Source organism: Oncorhynchus clarkii, chromosome 20 (assembly GCF_045791955.1).
Source record: "Oncorhynchus clarkii lewisi isolate Uvic-CL-2024 chromosome 20, UVic_Ocla_1.0, whole genome shotgun sequence".
In the NCBI taxonomy this organism is placed as follows: domain Eukaryota; kingdom Metazoa; phylum Chordata; class Actinopteri; order Salmoniformes; family Salmonidae; genus Oncorhynchus; species Oncorhynchus clarkii.
Window position 1 is genome coordinate 68,911,635 of NC_092166.1, and position 19,007 is coordinate 68,930,641.

The 19,007-nt window shown below is 42.9% G+C and overlaps 1 protein-coding gene across 3 annotated transcripts in view; it reads right to left on the reverse strand.

The window, feature by feature from the left end:
- Positions 1–1,268: 1,268 nt before the first annotated feature.
- Positions 1,269–19,007, reverse strand: part of LOC139376803 (rho GTPase-activating protein 27-like) — a 30,090-nt gene continuing 12,351 nt past the window's right edge. Inside the window, exons 4-19 of one of the 3 annotated variants that reach the window (XM_071119734.1) lie at positions 11,341–11,805; positions 10,637–10,876; positions 10,309–10,389; positions 10,039–10,164; positions 9,520–9,609; positions 7,146–7,213; positions 6,910–6,997; positions 6,681–6,782; positions 6,301–6,399; positions 6,021–6,129; positions 5,733–5,861; positions 5,445–5,543; positions 3,790–3,867; positions 3,563–3,694; positions 2,751–2,856; positions 1,269–2,615 (exon numbers count right to left, since the gene is read on the reverse strand). In XM_071119734.1, the coding sequence (XP_070975835.1) occupies positions 2,438–2,615; positions 2,751–2,856; positions 3,563–3,694; positions 3,790–3,867; positions 5,445–5,543; positions 5,733–5,861; positions 6,021–6,129; positions 6,301–6,399; positions 6,681–6,782; positions 6,910–6,997; positions 7,146–7,213; positions 9,520–9,609; positions 10,039–10,164; positions 10,309–10,389; positions 10,637–10,876; positions 11,341–11,805 (2,190 nt within the window). In that variant the 3' untranslated portion in view covers positions 1,269–2,437. The remainder of the gene's footprint in view (positions 2,616–2,750; positions 2,857–3,562; positions 3,695–3,789; positions 3,868–5,444; positions 5,544–5,732; positions 5,862–6,020; positions 6,130–6,300; positions 6,400–6,680; positions 6,783–6,909; positions 6,998–7,145; positions 7,214–9,519; positions 9,610–10,038; positions 10,165–10,308; positions 10,390–10,636; positions 10,877–11,340; positions 11,806–19,007) is intronic. The other 2 variants (XM_071119736.1, XM_071119735.1) reach the window with 2 other exon arrangements.

Below are 19,007 nucleotides of genomic sequence, written 5' to 3' on the forward strand. Positions count from 1 at the left end.
ACTGGTAAATGCAGAGGGTCTTTTACTCAGTTATAAAGAATTCTTATCACTTTACAAGGTCCCTGTAACACCTAAAGATTTTGCAATTGTTTTAGATGCCATTCCCTCAGGTGTTGCTATGTTATTCAGGAACATGTCAAGACCTGACCCTCAGAGCCTACCTTCTGTTGACCCTGTTGACTCATCAGTAGGAAAGATTTGTTTCTCTTTTGGTCCATTCAACAACAGAGCGATACGATCCTTGTTTCAGCAGGATGTTGACCTTATGTCATGCCTTATTGGAATGGATTTATTGATAATATCTGTTGGGAAAAAGTTTGGATGTTGCCACACACATACCTACTTGTTAACAAAATTAAGGAAGTTTCCTTTAAAATTATTCATAAATATTATCCTGCCAACCACTATATGAAGAAGTTTAAGGAAAACATCAACTCAAATTGCTCCTTTTGTAATGACCACCCAGAAACAGTTGTGCATCTTTTTTGGCATTGTATGCATGTAAGAAAACTGTGGCAAGACATCAGTAGGTTTATAATTGAACACATTTATGAAGATTTTACACTATTGTGGAGAGATGTACTGTTTGGATTCTTTACATACAATATAAATAAGCGGAATCATTTTTATGTAATTAATTTCATTATTCTTTTGGCCAAATTTCATATACACAAATATAAATTTACAAACAGAAAACCACATTTTCGTACCCTACAAAAATAAATTGAACTGTATTTTAAGACGGTTAAATGCTCTACTAACAAAAAAGCTGTTAGAATTGTAAGTATATGCATGTCCCTTAAGGTCCTTGTGTAATTGTAATGGGATATTGTACCCCCTAGCTCGATTGTCTATTATTTGTAATCTATGTATTCTTGTGTTCCCTCATGTGCTTTATGTATTGATTTGATATTAATAAACAAATAATTAAAAAAATTAAAGTGTGATGGGGGATTTCCTTTTGAAAAGCAATTTTAGGCTATCTCCATTTTGAAATAGTACATTTTCTTCACGATTGGCGTTTCCCTCCTGATGACTCGGTTGGACGTGACTCCAATAGGGTCACCAGGATCAGGGAATGAAGCTGGAAGTCCCACCCATTTGACTATATTAAAATGGTGAAAGCCCTCAAATCGCGATGCCCATGTTTATACGGCCTTTTGGCCACAGAGGCCTCTTTCTTTCACACACATCAGTTGATAAGGGCCGGGCTAAGTTACTTTACGCAATTAACTATTTGAAACAATAAATGTTGACAAAGCAGTGAGTCATGTTAGGTGACATATTTTTACAAAGTTATTTTATTAAAGGAACACGTGCATTTTCAGTAATTTACAACATAAATATGCTACTTGATTTCTATGTACAGAAAAAAAAACAAATGTTATGCTGCTCACAACTGTCTAACTATTCATTTAGGTCTGGCCTTTTCCAGCTCTATTAATGCTAATAAACTTAATGAAATAGCATAGCCATATGTCATTATCATTCTGTGTGTTCATTTACAATGAGGCTTTGTTTAATTAACACTAAATGTGCCTATTTAAAAAAGGTGGCATCTGATTATCCAGTACAAAATCTAGAGAGGCTGTACAAGGGAAGTTGGTGTCTAATTCATAGCAGGTTTTGGGTAGTACATATTTGATATATTTCTATATTACAGTTACAAAATGTACATTGACTGAATAAGACATTATTAGCATAACACAGGACTTCTAGGCTATTCAGAAACATGATATACAGTAACCTCAAACATTTCAGTAACTTTTAAACATTTTGATTTCATCTTTAAAATGCATCTAAAAGGGTTTGTTTGATCGTGTGTAAAAACAAAGTATCAAAGCATCTTCAGGTTGCTTTGCGAATTGGGGTGTTAAGATAAAATCATGTTATTGTGAATTAACATTTTTACATGAAAGGAAGATTTCAAAGTAGGCCTATAGCAACAAAAAAATGTTTTGTGACTGTACATAAGTGATGCCATAAGGGTGTGTGTTATTTTAGATAATAAGGAATGCAGTGAAGAAGCAGAAATTCAGAGAACAATCTGAATTGGCAAATGAATATCCAACTAAGATATTAGAATAAATGCAGTGCAAATATTTGACATCGCTTTCAACTAGGCCTAATGCAAGCAGCTCCTCTATGGCTGCCTCCCAATAATCTCTCCTTTCTCCTGAAGTGTGCACTTGTTCACTTCCCTTCATGATTTGAAAGGACATGACTGTTAGGCCTATATGTAAACCCCCTCTAGCCCATGCCTACCTACACCAACCCAATGCTTTTAAATTTGTGGGGAATAGTGAATGAGTGCACACTTCAGAAAGAGACTATTTGGACGCACCCTCTGTCCGGTGGTGAGTGTGTGCTTTTTCTCCTACTGCAATATTACTTAAATTGATCACTGACCTCTGACTGACAGAGGCTTATGATTGTTTCAACTGGAATGGAAGATGTATTCATATTCGTTCAGGACTAGCTCCACTATCTGGTTCTGGAAAACCATGTGCATGGCGATGTTGGCTGACTCCATCTCTGGCCGGAGCAGCGTGGGACCAAAGACGATAGCCACGTTCTGCACAGTCATACGGTTCTCTTCTCCATAGTTTATCACTCTGAGAGAGGGTGGATAGAGAGGGAGAGAGCCGAGAGAAGCAGAATACTATAAGTTATCATAATGTCATCAATCAAATAGGGCTCTGGTCAAAAACAGTACTCTTTATAGCAAAATGTGATTGTGAAAGACCTACTTGCGTAAATGGCTGAAGAGGAGTTCCATGGTGTCATGGTTTGGCCGAGGGAGAGACTCCACCAGCTCTCGCATGTAAGACACTTTGAGGGTGTAATCAACAGTTCCTGAAAACAAGACAAGATAGAACAATAAATGGTACACTAATGTATAGATTCAATGTATATCTCCAATAGTTCAGAAAAAGGGAAGTGGTCTAAGGCACTGGTCTAAGGCACTGCATCGCAGTGCAAGCTGTGCCACTAGAGATCCTGGTTCGAGACCAAGCTCTGTCGCAGCCGGCCGCGACCGGGAGACCCATGAAGCGGCGCACAATTGGCTCAGCGTCGTCCGGGTTAGGGGAGGGTTTGGCCGGCCGGGATGTCCTTGTCCCATCACACTCTAGCGACTCCTGTGGCAGGCCGGGGGCATGCACTCTGACACGGTTTCCTCCAACACATTGGTGTGGCTGGCTTCCGGGTTAAGCGGGCATTGTGTCAAGAAGCAGTGCGGCTTGGCAGGGTCGTGTTTCTGAGGACGCACGCATCTTGACCGTATGGGAGTTGCAGCGATGGGACAAGACTAACTACCAATTGAATAGCACAAAATTGGGGGGAAAAAATGTGTAAAAACACAACAACAAAAACAAAGGGAAGTGGGGTGGTAAACATGATTAGTCCTTCCTTGATAGTGTAGTAATAGCATAAATACACTGGGTAAGAAAACTGAGGTGTCACTGTGGGGCCAAAACCTAACACAGTTTCAGGCTATTCTACACTGAGTGAGGAACGTGACGTGAAATTGTGGGGCCATGGCGTCTGGCCTGCTGCTTACTTATGGCCTGGATGAAGTGGCTGAAGTGGCTGAAGGGGAAGAGGGGTTCAGGAAGCTCCCTGAAGAAAAGCTTCAGAGCCCCAGTGATGACGTGGGTGTCCTCCCACTGGCCATCCTCCAAGTCCAGTTCCTCTGTAGAACAGAATCGCATCACACAACAGTCAAAGAACAGGACACACAAATACAGACACAGACACACATACAGAAGGTAAAGAGAAGGGCATTACCATGATCTGCCTTGAAGCGTAGTTTCTGAATGACAGCTAGGTTCCCACTGACTCTGTAGAGTCCATCCATGTCCAGACCTGTGAAGACAAACACACATCAGCATTGGGTTCAATCAACTACTGTGGTAACTTTTTTTATTTTACTGTATATATTGTGCTGAGTAATACACTGCTATTTCAATGTCACTACTGGCATTTACAGTTGAAGCATAATACATTAAAACTCAGTTTTTCACAGTTCCTGACATTTAATCCTAGTAAAAATCCCTCTCAGGTCAGTTAGGATCACCACTTTATTTTAAGAATGTGAAATGTCACAATAATAGTAGAGAGAATGATTTATTTCAGCTTTAACTTATTTAATCACCTTCCCAGTGGGTCAGAAGTTTACATACACTCAATTAGTATTTGGTAGCATTGCCTTTAAATTGTTTAATTTGGGTCAAATGTTTTGGGTAGCCTTCCACAAGCTTCCCACAATAAGTTGGGTGAATTTTGGTCCATTCCTCCTGACAGAGCTGGTGTAACTGAGGCAGGTTTGAAGGCCTCCTTGCTCGCACACGCTTTTTCAGTTCTGCCCACAAATTTTCTATAGGATTGAGGTCAGGGCTTTGTGATGGCCACTCCAATACCTTGACTTTGTTGTCCTTAGGGCATTTTTCCACAACTTTGGAAGTATGCTTGGGGTCATTGTCCATTTGGAAGAACCATTTGCGACTAATTTGCAGCCGGTTGGGATGGTGTTCTTTGGCTTGCAAGCCTCCCCCTTTTTCCTCCAAACATAACGATGGTCATTATGGCCAAACAGTTCTATTTTTGTTTCATCAGACCAGAGGGCATTTCTCCAGAAAGTACGATCTTTGTCCCCATGTGCAGTTGCAAACCATAGTCTAACTTTTGTATGGCGGTTTTTGAGCAGTGGCTTCTACCTTGCTGAGCGGCTTTTCAGGTTATGTCAATATAGGACTCGCTTTACTGTGGATATAGATACTTTTGTACCCGTTTCTTCCAGTATCTTCACAAGGTCCTTTGCTGTTTTCCTGGGATTGATTTGCACTTTTCGCACCAAAGTACGTTCACCTCTAGGAGACAGAACACATCTCCTTCCTGAGCGGTATGACGGCTGCGTGGTCCCATGGTGTTTATACTTGCATACTATTGTTTGAACAGATGAACGTGCTACCTTCAGGCATTTGGAAATTGCTCCCAATGATTTATTTAAGATTTTCCCATGATGTCAAGCAAAGAGGCACTGAGTTTGAAGGTAGGCCTTGAAATACATCCACAGGTACACCTCCAATTGACTCAAATTATGTAAATTAGCCTATCAGAAGCTAAAGCATAAACATAATTTTATGGAATTTTCCAAACTGTTTAAAGCCACAGTCAAATTAGTGTATGTAAACTTCTGACCCACTGGAATTGTGATACAGTCTATTATAAGTGAAATAATCTGTCTGTTAACAATTGTTGGAATATTTACTTGTGTCATGCACAAAGTAGATGTCCTAACCGACTTGCCAAAACTATAGTTTCTTAACAAGACATTTGTGGAGTGGTTGAAAAACAAGTTTTAATGACTCCAACTGAAGTGTATGTAAACTTCCGACTTCAACTGTAACATAATCATCATCACTGTGATTACTAATCATTACCTCTCTTTTCCACTGCTCGGATACATTTCTCCACAAAGCTTGGGATAGTAGTTTTCTCCTGGGCACACAGTGCAGCCAGATGACAGCCAAACACATTGTCTGAGGGAAGGATGATGGATGTTGTTTACCCGTATCACAACAGAAGATATGTACAAACTCATTCCAATCTCAATCTCTCTGGATAAGTAACATAGTCGTGACAAATCCTGACAGTAAATGTAATGTAGCCTGATTTGGAGCAAGTTCGGCATGTGTAGCATTGTAGGAATGAAGACCCTATGAGCCCACCTCGGATGTAACCCTTCTCCTTGACGGACTGCAGCGTGGGTCGTTTCAGGAGGAACTTGATCAGCTTGGTACGAACCTTCTTCTGATCTGTCTCTCCCCCAGAGGAGGTGGCCGTGCTCGGTCTGGAAGCTGGGGGAGGGGGGGGGGGGGGGGGGGGGGGGTCAAGGAGATCAAAGAGGAGAAGGGGGTTAAACAGCCACGAAACATGAGCAATTTGACCTGGTGGAGGCTATTGCAGCTGAAACGTCTGCTATTTGAAGCAGGAATAGTGTAGTTGGGATAACTTACACATCCTCCCCTTGTCCATGGTGCCTGGTGACCTGTCATCTCTGTCTGTACCGGAGGACTTCTCACTGATGTCCCCGTCCTCCTCCTCAGATTGGTGATGATCCTGGTCCTGCAATGTCATTGGCTAACATGCATGATGTTTGAACCAGCAGCCATTAAGTTAACCGTCCTAAATTGACCTTGATCAGGGAGTTTTTCTTATTTTTATTCAGTACATATTTTTCTCCATGCACGTTAAGGTGCGCGAGTTCATTTACTTCTAAACATTCAAGAAACTTACCAGCTGTCGGATGGTGTCGACTAGAACTTTGTGCCAGTCGTTGATGATACTCTCAGTGTCGTACTGTATCAGAAACTCAACACCATTTTTGTTTTTCAACTGAAGAGACAACATACAACAGAGGTTATTATGACTTTAACATTTGCTTTACAGATTTATAGAGAGGGCAACAGTCTTAGACTAATGGAAAATATATTCTCACATGATGTTGCTTCCCAGAATCACTTATCACAATGGGCAGAAAATGGTGAATGTATAGTCAATTACATTTTTATTTAATAATAAATGGTACTCCCAAATGAATCATTATCTTTGATGTATTTAGTACAACTCCTAAAACACCTGTATTATGACTTCATAGCAACCAACTGTCAACCCACCTCTACAACATTCTTTTTGCTGGATTTATCCCTGGGAGCCCAGCCAATCGTTGCACCTCGTAGCTCCACTGTGACCTCTGGGGCGATCTGATTGGTCTTGTTCTGTTGAGAGAGAAAGACATCATGGAGGACAGTTGATGAAAACTGACAGTACTGCATTCCATGAAATCAGACAGTGATGTAAGAGTTCTTTATCTGTGCAGGTAACAGTTGTGCACCTCTCACTCACCGAGGCTCCTGTGGCTGCAGACTTGGGGTCTTTGTGGAAGGTCAGAACCCCTCCGTGAAGAACCGTCCAAGACTGGGCCCAGTTTTTCCTATAGGAAGGCCACTGAGTGTGAGCTGTACTGTACTTCAGGGAATGTTGCAGTGTGGAAAATAATTTGGTAATGTAATGGCTGATAATTCCATCACTTGCTTCCATGTCAGTAATTATGCCCAGACTTTGGATGGGGTCAGAATTACCTTACTCTTTTCCCATTCTCTGACACTTTAGTTTTGTTGAGAATTCCAGCTTTTTCTAAACTCTGCACCTGAAAAAGGATCCAAACATAACATGCTTTTAATTATGCAAAGCCAAGTGTTCAAGTGAGACATAATTATTGATGCATTGATACAGTACAATCCTGTTAACCTCTACAAACAGAAATGCACCAAAACAGCGACAGGAGGACAGTATTTGACAACTGTGGCTAAACTCTGACAACAAGCTCCTTTGTAATAGCTTGTTAACAGACACCTCTCCCTTTATGTTTTATAATGAACAGCATGAATGGTATAAAACCACAGGCACATTTTAGACTATTGCATGCTCTCTTTCACTGTGTAGTGAGGTGTGATGAGGTGGTACGGCGGTTGGTAGCTCTGGCTGAGAGTTTCCCAAAGGTGTTGTGACGTTAGCTGCCCTCAACAGGGAAAAACTCATCTATTTATATACCAGGAAATATACCATTTCCCAAGTGACATCTGTTTTCCACTCTCTCAGGTGTAGCTATGCAACTACTATTCTGCTTACAAATTCATCACTATACGGGTACAACACACCATTAGCCCTTAGATAGATAGCATGCGGATGGATACAATATTTATCAGGGCAGTGGTGAGATATATCAAAAAATATTTAAAAAACACATTGTGCCACTGAGGCTCTGATTGAAGGGGCTTCTTGCTTTTGTCACTTCTAGGTTAGACTACTGCAATGCTCTACTTTCCGGCTACCCGGATAAAGCACTAAATAAACTTCAGTTAGTGCTAAATACGGCTGCTAGAATCCTGACTAGAACCAAAAAATGTGATCATATTACTCCAGTGCTAGCCTCCCTACACTGGCTTCCTGTCAAGGCAAGGGCTGATTTCAAGGTTTTACTGCTAACCTACAAAGCATTACATGGGCTTGCTCCTACCTATCTCTCTGATTTGGTCCTGCCGTACATACCTACACGTACGCTACGATCACAAGACACAAGCCTCCTAATTGTCCCTAGAATTTCTAAGCAAACAGCTGGAGGCAGGGCATTCTCCTATAGAGCTCCATTTTTATGGAATGGTCTGCCTACCCATGTGAAAGACGCAAACTCGGTCTCAACCTTTAAGTCTTTACTGAAGACTCATCTCTTCAGTGGGTCATATGATTGAGTGTAGTCTGGCCCAGGAGTGTGAAGGTGAACGGAAAGGCTCTGGAGCAACAAAACGCCCTTGCTGTCTCTGCCTGGCCGGTTCCCCTCTTTCCACTGGGATTCTCTGCCTCTAACCCTATTACAGGGGCTGAGTCATTGGCTTACTAGGGCTCTTTCATACCGTCCCTAGGAGGGGTGCGTCACTTGAGTGGGTTGAGTCACTGATGTGATCTTCCTGTCTGGGTTGACGCCCCCCCTTGGGTTGTGCCGTGGCGGAGATCTTTGTGGGCTATACTCGGCCTTGTCTCAGGATGGTAAGTTGGTGGTTGAAGATATCCCTCTAGTGGTGTGGGGGATTTGCTTTGGCAAAGTGGGTGGGGTTATATCCTTCCTGTTTGGCCCTGTCCGGGGGTGTCCTCGGATGGGGCCACAGTGTCTCCTGACCCCTCCTGTCTCAGCCTCCAATATTTATGCTGCAGTAGTTTATGTGTCGGGGGGCTAGGGTCAGTCTGTTATATCTGAAGTACTTCTCCTGTCTTATCCTGTGTCCTGTGTGAATTTAAGTATGCTCTCTCTAATTCTCTCTTTCTTTCTCTCTCTCGGAGGACCTGAGCCCTAGGACCATGCCTCAGGACTACCTGACATGATGACTCCTTGCTGTCCCCAGTCCACCTGGCCGTGCTGCTGCTCCAGTTTCAACTGTTCTGCCTGTGATTATTATTATTTGACCATGCTGGTCATTTATGAACATTTGAACATCTTGGCCATGTTCTGTTATAATCTCCACCCGGCACAGCCAGAAGAGGACTGGCCACCCCACATAGCCTGTTTCCTCTCTAGGTTTCTTCATAGGTTTTGGCCTTTCTAGGGAGTTGTTCCTAGCCACCGTGCTTCTACACCTGCATTGCTTGCTGTTTGGGGTTTTAGGCTGGGTTTCTGTACAGAACTTTGAGATATCAGCTGATGTACGAAGGGCTATATAAATACATTTGATTTTGATTTCATTTGATTTCTTCTGAGTCTAAACCAATCAGCTTTCAGGAACAGAAACAAAACACCATTCAGAGGAAAGACAGGTCAGGTCAGAGTGGTCATAGCGCTCTAGCTGGGGCAACTTCACAGAACTGTCATTTTCAGTCGACTCAGGGCTGATCTAACCTAATGAGGATCAGCAGACTGGGGAGGACAATAAAGGAGGACAGGAGAGGAGGAGGGGGACTCACGTGATGCTGCCCCATCTCTGGAGAGTTGTCTGCACTGGAACCCTCGCTGCCGTAGTCCGAGGCATTTCTTCTGTGATTCGGGAAGAACTTCTGACCAATAGGGGAATAAAGGACACTTTACTTTGTCACAATGTGACCAAAACGACATCCCATCTAAACAGTATTGTTTAAGTACACAATCTACTCTTTTATATGTGTGGTATAGACCACTGTATTGTTACGACACCAAATGTCACTGGCTGAACACAGTGATCCTAAGAATAGAAGTGAAACGTAATAGGTGTTCCAGGTGCTTGGCTCTCTCTCGTTTAGGAAATGGTGTCAAAAGGGGGGCTGTATTAGAGCTGAGAGGGTCAGGTGTTTCATATGGTGTTCCCAGTCACTTCACTCTGCCTCACTAAACACTGCTGTCAGAGCCAGCTGACAATCCTACTGTAGCTCTTATAGCTCTATTGTGGTGGGCTCTGGCTAGGGGGATGTGAGGTGTGTGTGTGTATTTGTGTGTATGGCAACACTAACCCTTTCCTCCATGGTTGAGCTGAAGTGAGCTGGACCCATGGTGTGTCTCCAGTTCTTCATAGATAGAGACCCCCCGTCCAGCGCAACACCATTTCCCACCTTAGACTGGCCTGATGCTACAGGGGCCTGGAGGGGTCAAATGATAGAGGAGAAACTCTATACAAGAAACTCCAAAATAAGTAATTCATAAGTTAGAAATTAGGCATTGATTACCTATCTAAATCTGTATGGTAGAATTAATTGCCATGGGTGTTTAATCTTGATCTCTACCTCAGGCAGGTTCCACTGGGATCTGGAGCCGTCTCTCAGGTAGTAGTACGTCTGTCCTCTGTCGTCCAATGATTTGATCCACTGTTACCACACACACACATAAATATCCATATTGCACTGCATCATCATGGAGAAAATGTACTGCATATACTGTAGCGGTATCTGACTGAACGCCACCCGAATCAGGTGGCCCGGTAATATTCCTTCAAGCTGAGTGGCATGGTCTCCCCCTAGATTTCATTCCTGGACAGGTCTCTCTTGAAAAATATATTTTTACCTCAATGAGACTAACCTGAATAAATAATGGCTAAATAAAGGGTCTGTGTACCTGCTCAGGTGAGTGTTTGCTGGAGAACACCCATGTTCCATCAGGGTCTACATTGAGGTTCCAGCCAGTTGGAGCGCTCCTGTCCAGGCTGGCCCTGGGGATGACTGCCTGGATCACATGGCTGGGGTTGTAGTCGTTATAGAAGGAGTGAGGGTCCACTGGGGACAAAGCCAATGGCTCCTCTTCCAGGGATTCAGGTAGATCAGCCTCGGCTGGGTAGTCCTCCTCAGGCAGGGGAGGCTGGACACACACATGCATGTGAACACAGAAACACACCCACAGACAGGACAGACAACACAGAGACACACACACACGTTGTGAGAATGTTACATTCAGTGTTCTCATTGTGCTGCTTCAAAACAGATCGAGAACAGGACAATGGATAACCTTCCTCCTAGGTTCCTTTCAGCTTTTCAAAGTTCCTCATTTCAACTAAGCAGTTTAAACAGCTTTTAGCTTATTCTTTCACATCTCTTTAGAATTGTGAAAACACAAGAATGCAGTTCGCAAAAAGTTCACAATAAGGTCAACGAATGCATTGCCTAATAGTTTGAGGAAACTACATGTATGAAAAATAACTGTCTGCTATGTACTGCAGGAGCTTAACTTAATTAAAAAGATGAGTGTTGTATTATTTGTAGACTTCCCATGGGTGAAACTATAATAGACGAAGTAAGTGAGTGTCTAAGTGGAGCAGGCCTTACCGGCCCTTCCTCCAGAGAGCTGTGCCCACTCAGAGGCTCCATCAGAGGGGGGTAGGGGCACTGTGGCTCTGGGGGCTCCCAAGACGTCTCCCCCGATACTGGGTTGTAGAAGTACTGGCGGCCGCTAGTCACATCCAAACACTGCTCCCAGTCAGCGGTCCATGCAGGGTGGGAGACAGAGGTGGAGGTGGGGGACTGAGAGGAGGGCGAGGGAGACAAACACACAGGCCCCTCAGCGGGAGCCTCAGGGTCTATGTGGGGGTTGTCCCAGGTGGTCTGCCCCGATTCAGGGTGGTAGTAGTACTCCTGTCCACTCTCCTGGTCAGTGTGCACCTCCCATCCCTCAGAGTCCAGGTAAGGAGGAGAGCAGGGAGGGGAGGAGGCCGAGAGAGGGGACTCAGAGACGTTTCTGTGGAGCTCCGCTACATTGACGTACACAGCGTTCTGGGCACTCTCATTGTCAACCTATGGGAAGAGCAGGAAATATGGGTCAGGGGTCATCTGGAAAAGTTTAGAACTACAGAGTGACGCCAAGCCTTGTCCCAGATCTGTTTATGTGTTGACAATAACCATAGGAGTTGGAAAAACAGCACAACCAGATCTGGGACGAGGCTGAGGTCAAGTGACACTGATTCTAGGCTGTCAGAATACTTAATGCAGCAGAGAGACAAACCTGTGAATAAAAAACTAACATCAACTTTAGTCTCACAGCTCTATAGACAGTCAGTTGGTTCTGAGTAGATAAAAGAAGCTGTGATATTTCTGGAGAGAAAAAAAAGCCACTTTCACCTATAGCACTCAGAAAGAGGGTGACAGAACAGTCTTTCTTCCGGTGCAGTCAGCTCAGAAAGTCAAATCTAAAGCTAAACAGAAAGCAATGAGCTCCAGACCACAACCCACTGCCTCGTTTTTGTCTAAATATACAGACACCCACTATTACCCAGTTACCCACAGACACAGACTCTGCATTGCCAAAAGTAGAGGTGCAACACTCAACAAACTAAAACTCTGTGCCTACTTCACAGTCCGCCCAGGCATTCCTGTGTGACATTGTCTTTCGTCTAAGGGTGGTGGTAATGTTCCAGAACAATAACAACTGTCCACAAACAAACATAGAAGGCCAATATTCAGGTTTCATTCAAAAGTTCAACAATGGTTACTAATCAACTACAGCAGGCGCACTTTCAATTCTCCACATTACAGAACTGAAAAAAAATAATTATGACTCACACTTTCACTGAATATAATCAAATTCAACTGTTGACTGAATATAAGTTAATAGTACATTTTATTCTTCCTCTTATCTGCGACCCACAGTTATAGAAACCATTTTACAGTAGGAGGCTAAATATATCACCAGTATGTAAATATAGGCCTAGTCAAGACCAATACACATGGTTAGGTTAGTTGAGTTAGCCTACATGTTAGTCTTGTTGTCATTGTTGTTGCAGACTGCCCCAAGAAATTGCCCCTCAGATAAATAGTTTTAATTGTATTGAATAAATGAGAGTGAAGGAGAGAGATGTAAATGCCTAAAGTAAGTCTGTGTTCATCATTCCAGAAAACATCGGCACACTCACTCACTCACTCCTGCTAAAATCAATGTTTTTCATTTATATTTTGGTCATTTATCCAGAGCGACTTATAGGAGCAATTAGGGTTAAGTGCCTTGCTCAAGGGCACAGACAGATTTTTCACTTAGTTGGCTTGGATATTCGAACCGGCAACTTTTCAGTTACTGGCCTAAAACTCTTAACCACTAGGCTACCTACTTCCGTTGAAATGACCCCCCATCTAAAATAGACGATCTGATCCTACATTTTCAGAGGCCCGAGTCTAACCTGGAGTCTTTTCTTATCTGTTCCAGTGGCCTAAGTTTCACCTGCTGTATTCCAATGAGGAGGTGTCTGACTGACTTTATGATTCCTGGGACGTCCCTCTGGGAACCCTGATGGATATGTTGTCATCATCATGGCACTGTGAGAGGGACTGTTGATCTCTCCCTTCCTCTCTCATAGCCTTCTGGTTGGGACTATCACACCAGGATCCTTTAGACTATGAAACCCTACCACTGGTTTGATGAACGGTGACAGGTCGGAAGCCTATTTATATGGGTCAAAGGTCGGAAGGCAGATATGGATAGAAATGAGTAAATTTGACTATTTTCCTCTGGTTAATAATAATACATTTTGTATCAGATATGGACTCGGTGTCCCATCTAGAGGTTTTTGGCCTGTCATTAGAATCATTATTGATCTCATTATCAACACAAGGTTATCAATACACATGACCAGGCAATCGAATCAAAAATAGATCAACAAAATACAGACAAGCGAGAGGAAATTAGAGAGTTGCATCATTGATCTCTCGCTGTGTTGATTCTGAAATGCCCCCTCCCTTGCCCACTGGAAAATAGATCTACCCAGAGCAAACACCACACAGTAAACACACACTAACCAGAAGTGAGAAAGTCGGTCTTTGTGTGGGCAAAATGTCAGTGTCAACAATAAACATAAACAGGCAAAACCCTCAAATCTACCCATTTCATCAACACACACAGTAAGCACCTCACAGTAAATGCAATACCCATATGTGAGAAACTATGGTTTTGTGTTGGCAAATTTGTCAACTTACACCTGGCAAAACTCTAACGTCAAGAGTGCTTAATGGATCTATGCACTAACCATGCGGAAGGCGGCGTTACTTGAGTTACTGAGCATGCTCTCTGGGGTTGACATACACGGCAACAGAGGAAAACAAAGTTGAGCTGAAGCAACATATCCGCAGAAGGGTGAGACTAAGTAGACTCAACAGGAAGCAAGAAAGTGATAACAAGGTAGACGTAAACACTGTCAATGTTGTATATGCACTGTACAACAAACCCAACACACTCTGATCTACATTCAGAACCAGCCAATTTAGCCATAGATCCATCAAAACCAGTGCACTGACAGTTTTGGTGAGGCTGCATTGTTGCATTTAGAGACATACGCTATACAGTTTGTTCTGGACCTACCTGGTTTGCAATGGGTAGAGCCAAGCCCCCCCGGGTCTGATACCCATGCCGGGGCTTTGCATAAAGATCCACCATGTTTATGTAATCCTAATTAGTAGAGCCATATAATACAGCTGACCAGAGCACAGCTACACTAGCTACCACAGGACTGAACTGACAGGAGCAGAGGCAGGCAGACAGGCACACACACCATGCAGTGTGCGCACACTCACCAATGACAGAGATGCCTCCGAAAGGAGAACTGCCTCCTCTGTTACAATGACAGGGGGAGGGGAGGGGTGTTGCAGAGAGAGAGAGAGAGAGAGAGAGAGAGAGAGAGAGAGAGAGAGAGAGAGAGAGAGAGAGAGAGAGAGAGAGAGAGAGAGAGAGAGAGAGAGAGAGAGAGAGAGAGAGAGAGAGAGAGAGAGAGAGAGAGAGAGAGAGAGAGAGAGAGAGAGAGAGAGAGAGAGAGAGAGAGAGAGAGAGAGAGAGAGAGAGAGCAGATAGAAAGAGGACAGGTCATTTGAACCCACTTCCTTTCTGTCTTACCAATGATGAAAAAGGAAATGTCGGCATGGAAACAAAGCTTTAGGAGAGTGCATTCCTTTACTCAAGTGGTGAATTAGATTAATTAGTGAGGAAGCCAGGGCAGAACTAAGAGGAAACTGAAAAAAAACTCTGTGTTTATAGCTAGTCCACTGTACTCACAAAGGTTATGGTTTGACTGTTATAACTCTGGTTTGGGTTATATCTCCTTCTCTAGTCTTTACATTAACATTATACATTTTGTAATCAGCCTGAAAGTAGCATTAACAGTAAGAATCTGACTACTACTATTGGTTTCCAAATCAAATGACAACAAATGTTTAAGAATTGCTTGATAAATTTACATAGAAAAGTACAATTGTGCACTGTGTAGAGGAGAAATGTACACATTTTAATGGACAATGTTGCTGTAAAACTAGGAGGAACCCAGAGTGGCTGAAGCTCAGACTGCAGAGTAGGTGGGTGTTTGACTTGAGACAGGAAACTTTAGTGAAGGGACAGTTGCTCAACCATCACTTCCTTCCAGGGAGGATCAGACTGTTCACAGATCAGACTGCTGACTATCTGAAGCCTTTGGCTGAAATGTAGTACCATAACATCCATACTAACACAACTAATAGTATGATAATACGTATCATACCACTGCAACCAATAGCATCATCATAATTCATCAACGAATAGTATCATAACACACAAAACCATAAGTACAGTGCTTTCAGAAAGTATTCAGACCCCTTGACTTTTTCCACATTGTTACTTTACAGCCTTATTCTGAAATTGATTAAATATTTTTTTAAATTCCACACAATACCCCATAATGAAATTTTTGCAAATGTATTCAAAAAATAAAAACATAAGTATTCAGACCCTTTGCTATGAGACTCGAAATTGAGCTCAGGTGCATCCCGTTTCCATTGATGTTGATGATCTACAACTTGATTGGAGTCTAACTGTGGTACATTTAATTGATTGTACATGATTTGGACCTGTCTATAAAAGGTCTATAAAAGGTCCCACATTTGACAGTGCATGTCAGAGCAAAAACCAAGCCATGAGGCCAAAGGAATTGCCCGTAGAGCTCAAAGACAGGATTGTGTCAAGGCACAGATCTGGGGATGGGTACCAAAAAATGTCTGCAGCACTGAAGGACCAAGAACACAGTGGCCTCCATCATTCTTAAATGGAAGAAGTTGGGAACCACCAAGACTCTTCCTAGAGCTGCCCGCCGGGCCAAACTGAGCAATCAGGGGAGATTGGCCTTGGTCAGGGAGGTGACTAAGAACACAGTGGTCACTCTGAAAGAGCTCTAGAGTTCCTCTGTGGAGATGTAGAACCTTCCAGAAGGACAACCATCTCTGCAGCAAATCAGGCCTTTATGGTAGAGTGGCCAGACGGAACCCACTCCTCAGTAAAAGGCACATGACAGGCCGCTTGGAGTTTGCCAAGAGGCACTTAAAGACTCTCACACCATGAGAAACAAGATTCTCCGGTCTGATGAAACCAAGATTGAACTCTTTCACCTGAATGCCAAGTGTCACATCTGGAGGAAATCTGGCACCATCCCTACGGTGAAGCATAGTGGTGGTAGCATCACGCTGTGGGGATGTTTTTCAGCGGCAGGGACTGGGAGACTAGTCAGGATCGAGGCAAAGTTGAATGGCACAAAGTACAAAGAGGTCCTTTATGAAAACCTGCTCCAGAGCACTCAGGACCTCAGACTGGGGCGAAGGTTCACTTTCCAACAGGACAATGACCCTAAGCACACAGCCAAGACAGCGCAGGAATGGTCTCTGAATGTCCTTGAGTGGCCCAGCTAGAGCCCGGACTTGAACCCGATCGAACATCTCTGTTGAGACCTGAAAATAGCTGTGCTGCGACGCTCCCCATCCAACCTGAGAGAGCTTGAGAGGATCTGCAGAGAAGAATGGGAGAAACTCCCCAGATACAGGTGTGCCAAGCTTGCAGCATCATACCCAAGAAGACTCAAGGCTGTAATCGCTGCCAAAGGTGGGTGCTTGAACAAAGTACTGAGTAAAGGCTATGAATACTTACAGTTGAAATGAGAAGTTTACATACACTTAGGTTGGAGTCATTAAAACTCATTTTTCAACCACTCCACAAATGTCTTGTTAAAAAACTATAGTTTTGGCAAGTCGGTAAGGACATCTACTTTGTGCATGACACAAGTAAATTTTCCCAACAATTGTTTACAGACAGATTATTTAACTTATAATTCACTGTATCACAATTCCAGTGGGTCAGAAGTTATACACTAAGTTGACTGCCTTTTAAACAGCTTGGAAAATTCCATAAAATTAAGTCATGGCTTTAGAAGCTTGTGATAGGCTAATTGACAACATTTTTGAGTCAATTGGAGGTGTACCTGTGGATGTATTTCAAGGCCTACCTTCAGACTCAGTGCCTCTTCGCTTGACATCATGGGAAAATCAAAATAAATCAGCCAAGACCTCAGAAAATAAATTGTAGACAAGTCTGGTTCATCCTTGGGAGCAATGTCCAAATGCCTTAAGGTACCACGTTCATCTGTTCAAACAATAGTATGCAAGTATAAACACCATGGGACCACGCAGCCGTCATACCGCTCAGGAAGGAGATGTGTTCTGTCTCCTAGAGATGAACGTCCTTTGGTGCGAAAAGTGCAAATCAATCCCAGAACAACAGCAAAGGACCTTGTGAAGATGCTGGAGGAAACAGATACAAAAGTATCTATATCCACAGTAAAACAAGTCCTATATCGACATAACCTGAAAGGCCGCTCAGCAAGGATGAAGCCACTGCTCCAAAACCGTCATAAAAAAAGCCAGACTATGGTTTGCAACTGCACATGGGGATAAAGATCGTACTTTTTGGAGAAATGTCCTGTGGTCTGATGAAACAAAAATAGAACTGTTTGGCCATAATGACCATCGTTATGTTTAGAGGAAAAAGAGGGAGGCTTGCAAGCCGAAGAACACCATCCCAACAGTGAAGCCGGGTGAGGCAGCATCATGTTGTGGGGGTGCTTTGCTGCAGGAGGGACTGGTGCACTTCACAAAATAGATGGCATCATGGGAATAGAAAATGATGTTGGTATATTGACGCAACATCTCAAGACATCAGTCAGGAAGTTAAAGCTTGCTTGCAAATGGGTCTTCCAAATGGACATTGACCCCAAGCATACTTCCAAAGTTGTGGCAAAATGGCTTAATGACAACAAAGTCAAGGTATTGGAGTGGCCATCACAAAGCCCTGACCTCAATCATATAGAAGATTTGTGGGCAGAACTGAAAAAGCGTGTGCGAGCAAGGAGGCCTACAAACCTGACTCCGTTACACCAGCTCTGTCAGGAGGAATGGGCCAAAATTCAAACAACTTATTGTGGGAAGCTTGTGGAAGGCTACCAAATACTAATTGAGTGTATGTAAACTTCTGACCCACTGGGAATGTGATGAAAGAAATGAACGCTGAAATATATCATTCTCTATTATTATTCTGACATTTCACATTCTTAAAATAAAGTGGTGATCCTAATTGACCTAAAACAGGGAAGTTTACTAGGATTAAATGTCAGGAATTGTGAAAAACTGAGTTTAAATGTATTTGGCTAAGGTGTATGTAAACTTCAACTGTATGTAAATGTAATATTTCAGTTTTATTTTTAATAAACTATCAAACATGTCTAAAAACCTGTTTTTGCTTTGTCACTATGGGGTATTGTGTGTAGATTGATGAGGAAAAAAATAAATGTAATCAATTTTTGAACAAGGCTGGAACCTAACAAAATGTGAAAAAGTTAAGGGGTCTGAATACTTTCCGAAGGCACTGTATCATAACACCCCAACCAATAGTATAATGATAATACCCCAACCAATAGCATAATGATAATACCCCAACCAATAGTATCACAACACCCCAACCAACAGTATCACAACACACCAACCAATATTGGGGTTGGTGTACAATAGTAACACTACATCTCCATCAATGACTGAATGTTCTTTTTTACATCCATTGGCTTGGATTCACCAAGCAAGAATATTATCTGCAGTAAACATCAGAGATGCCGTGTCAACCAGTTGGCAAGACAGCAGAAACCGACTGGCACCCTGGCGAATACAGTTCCTGG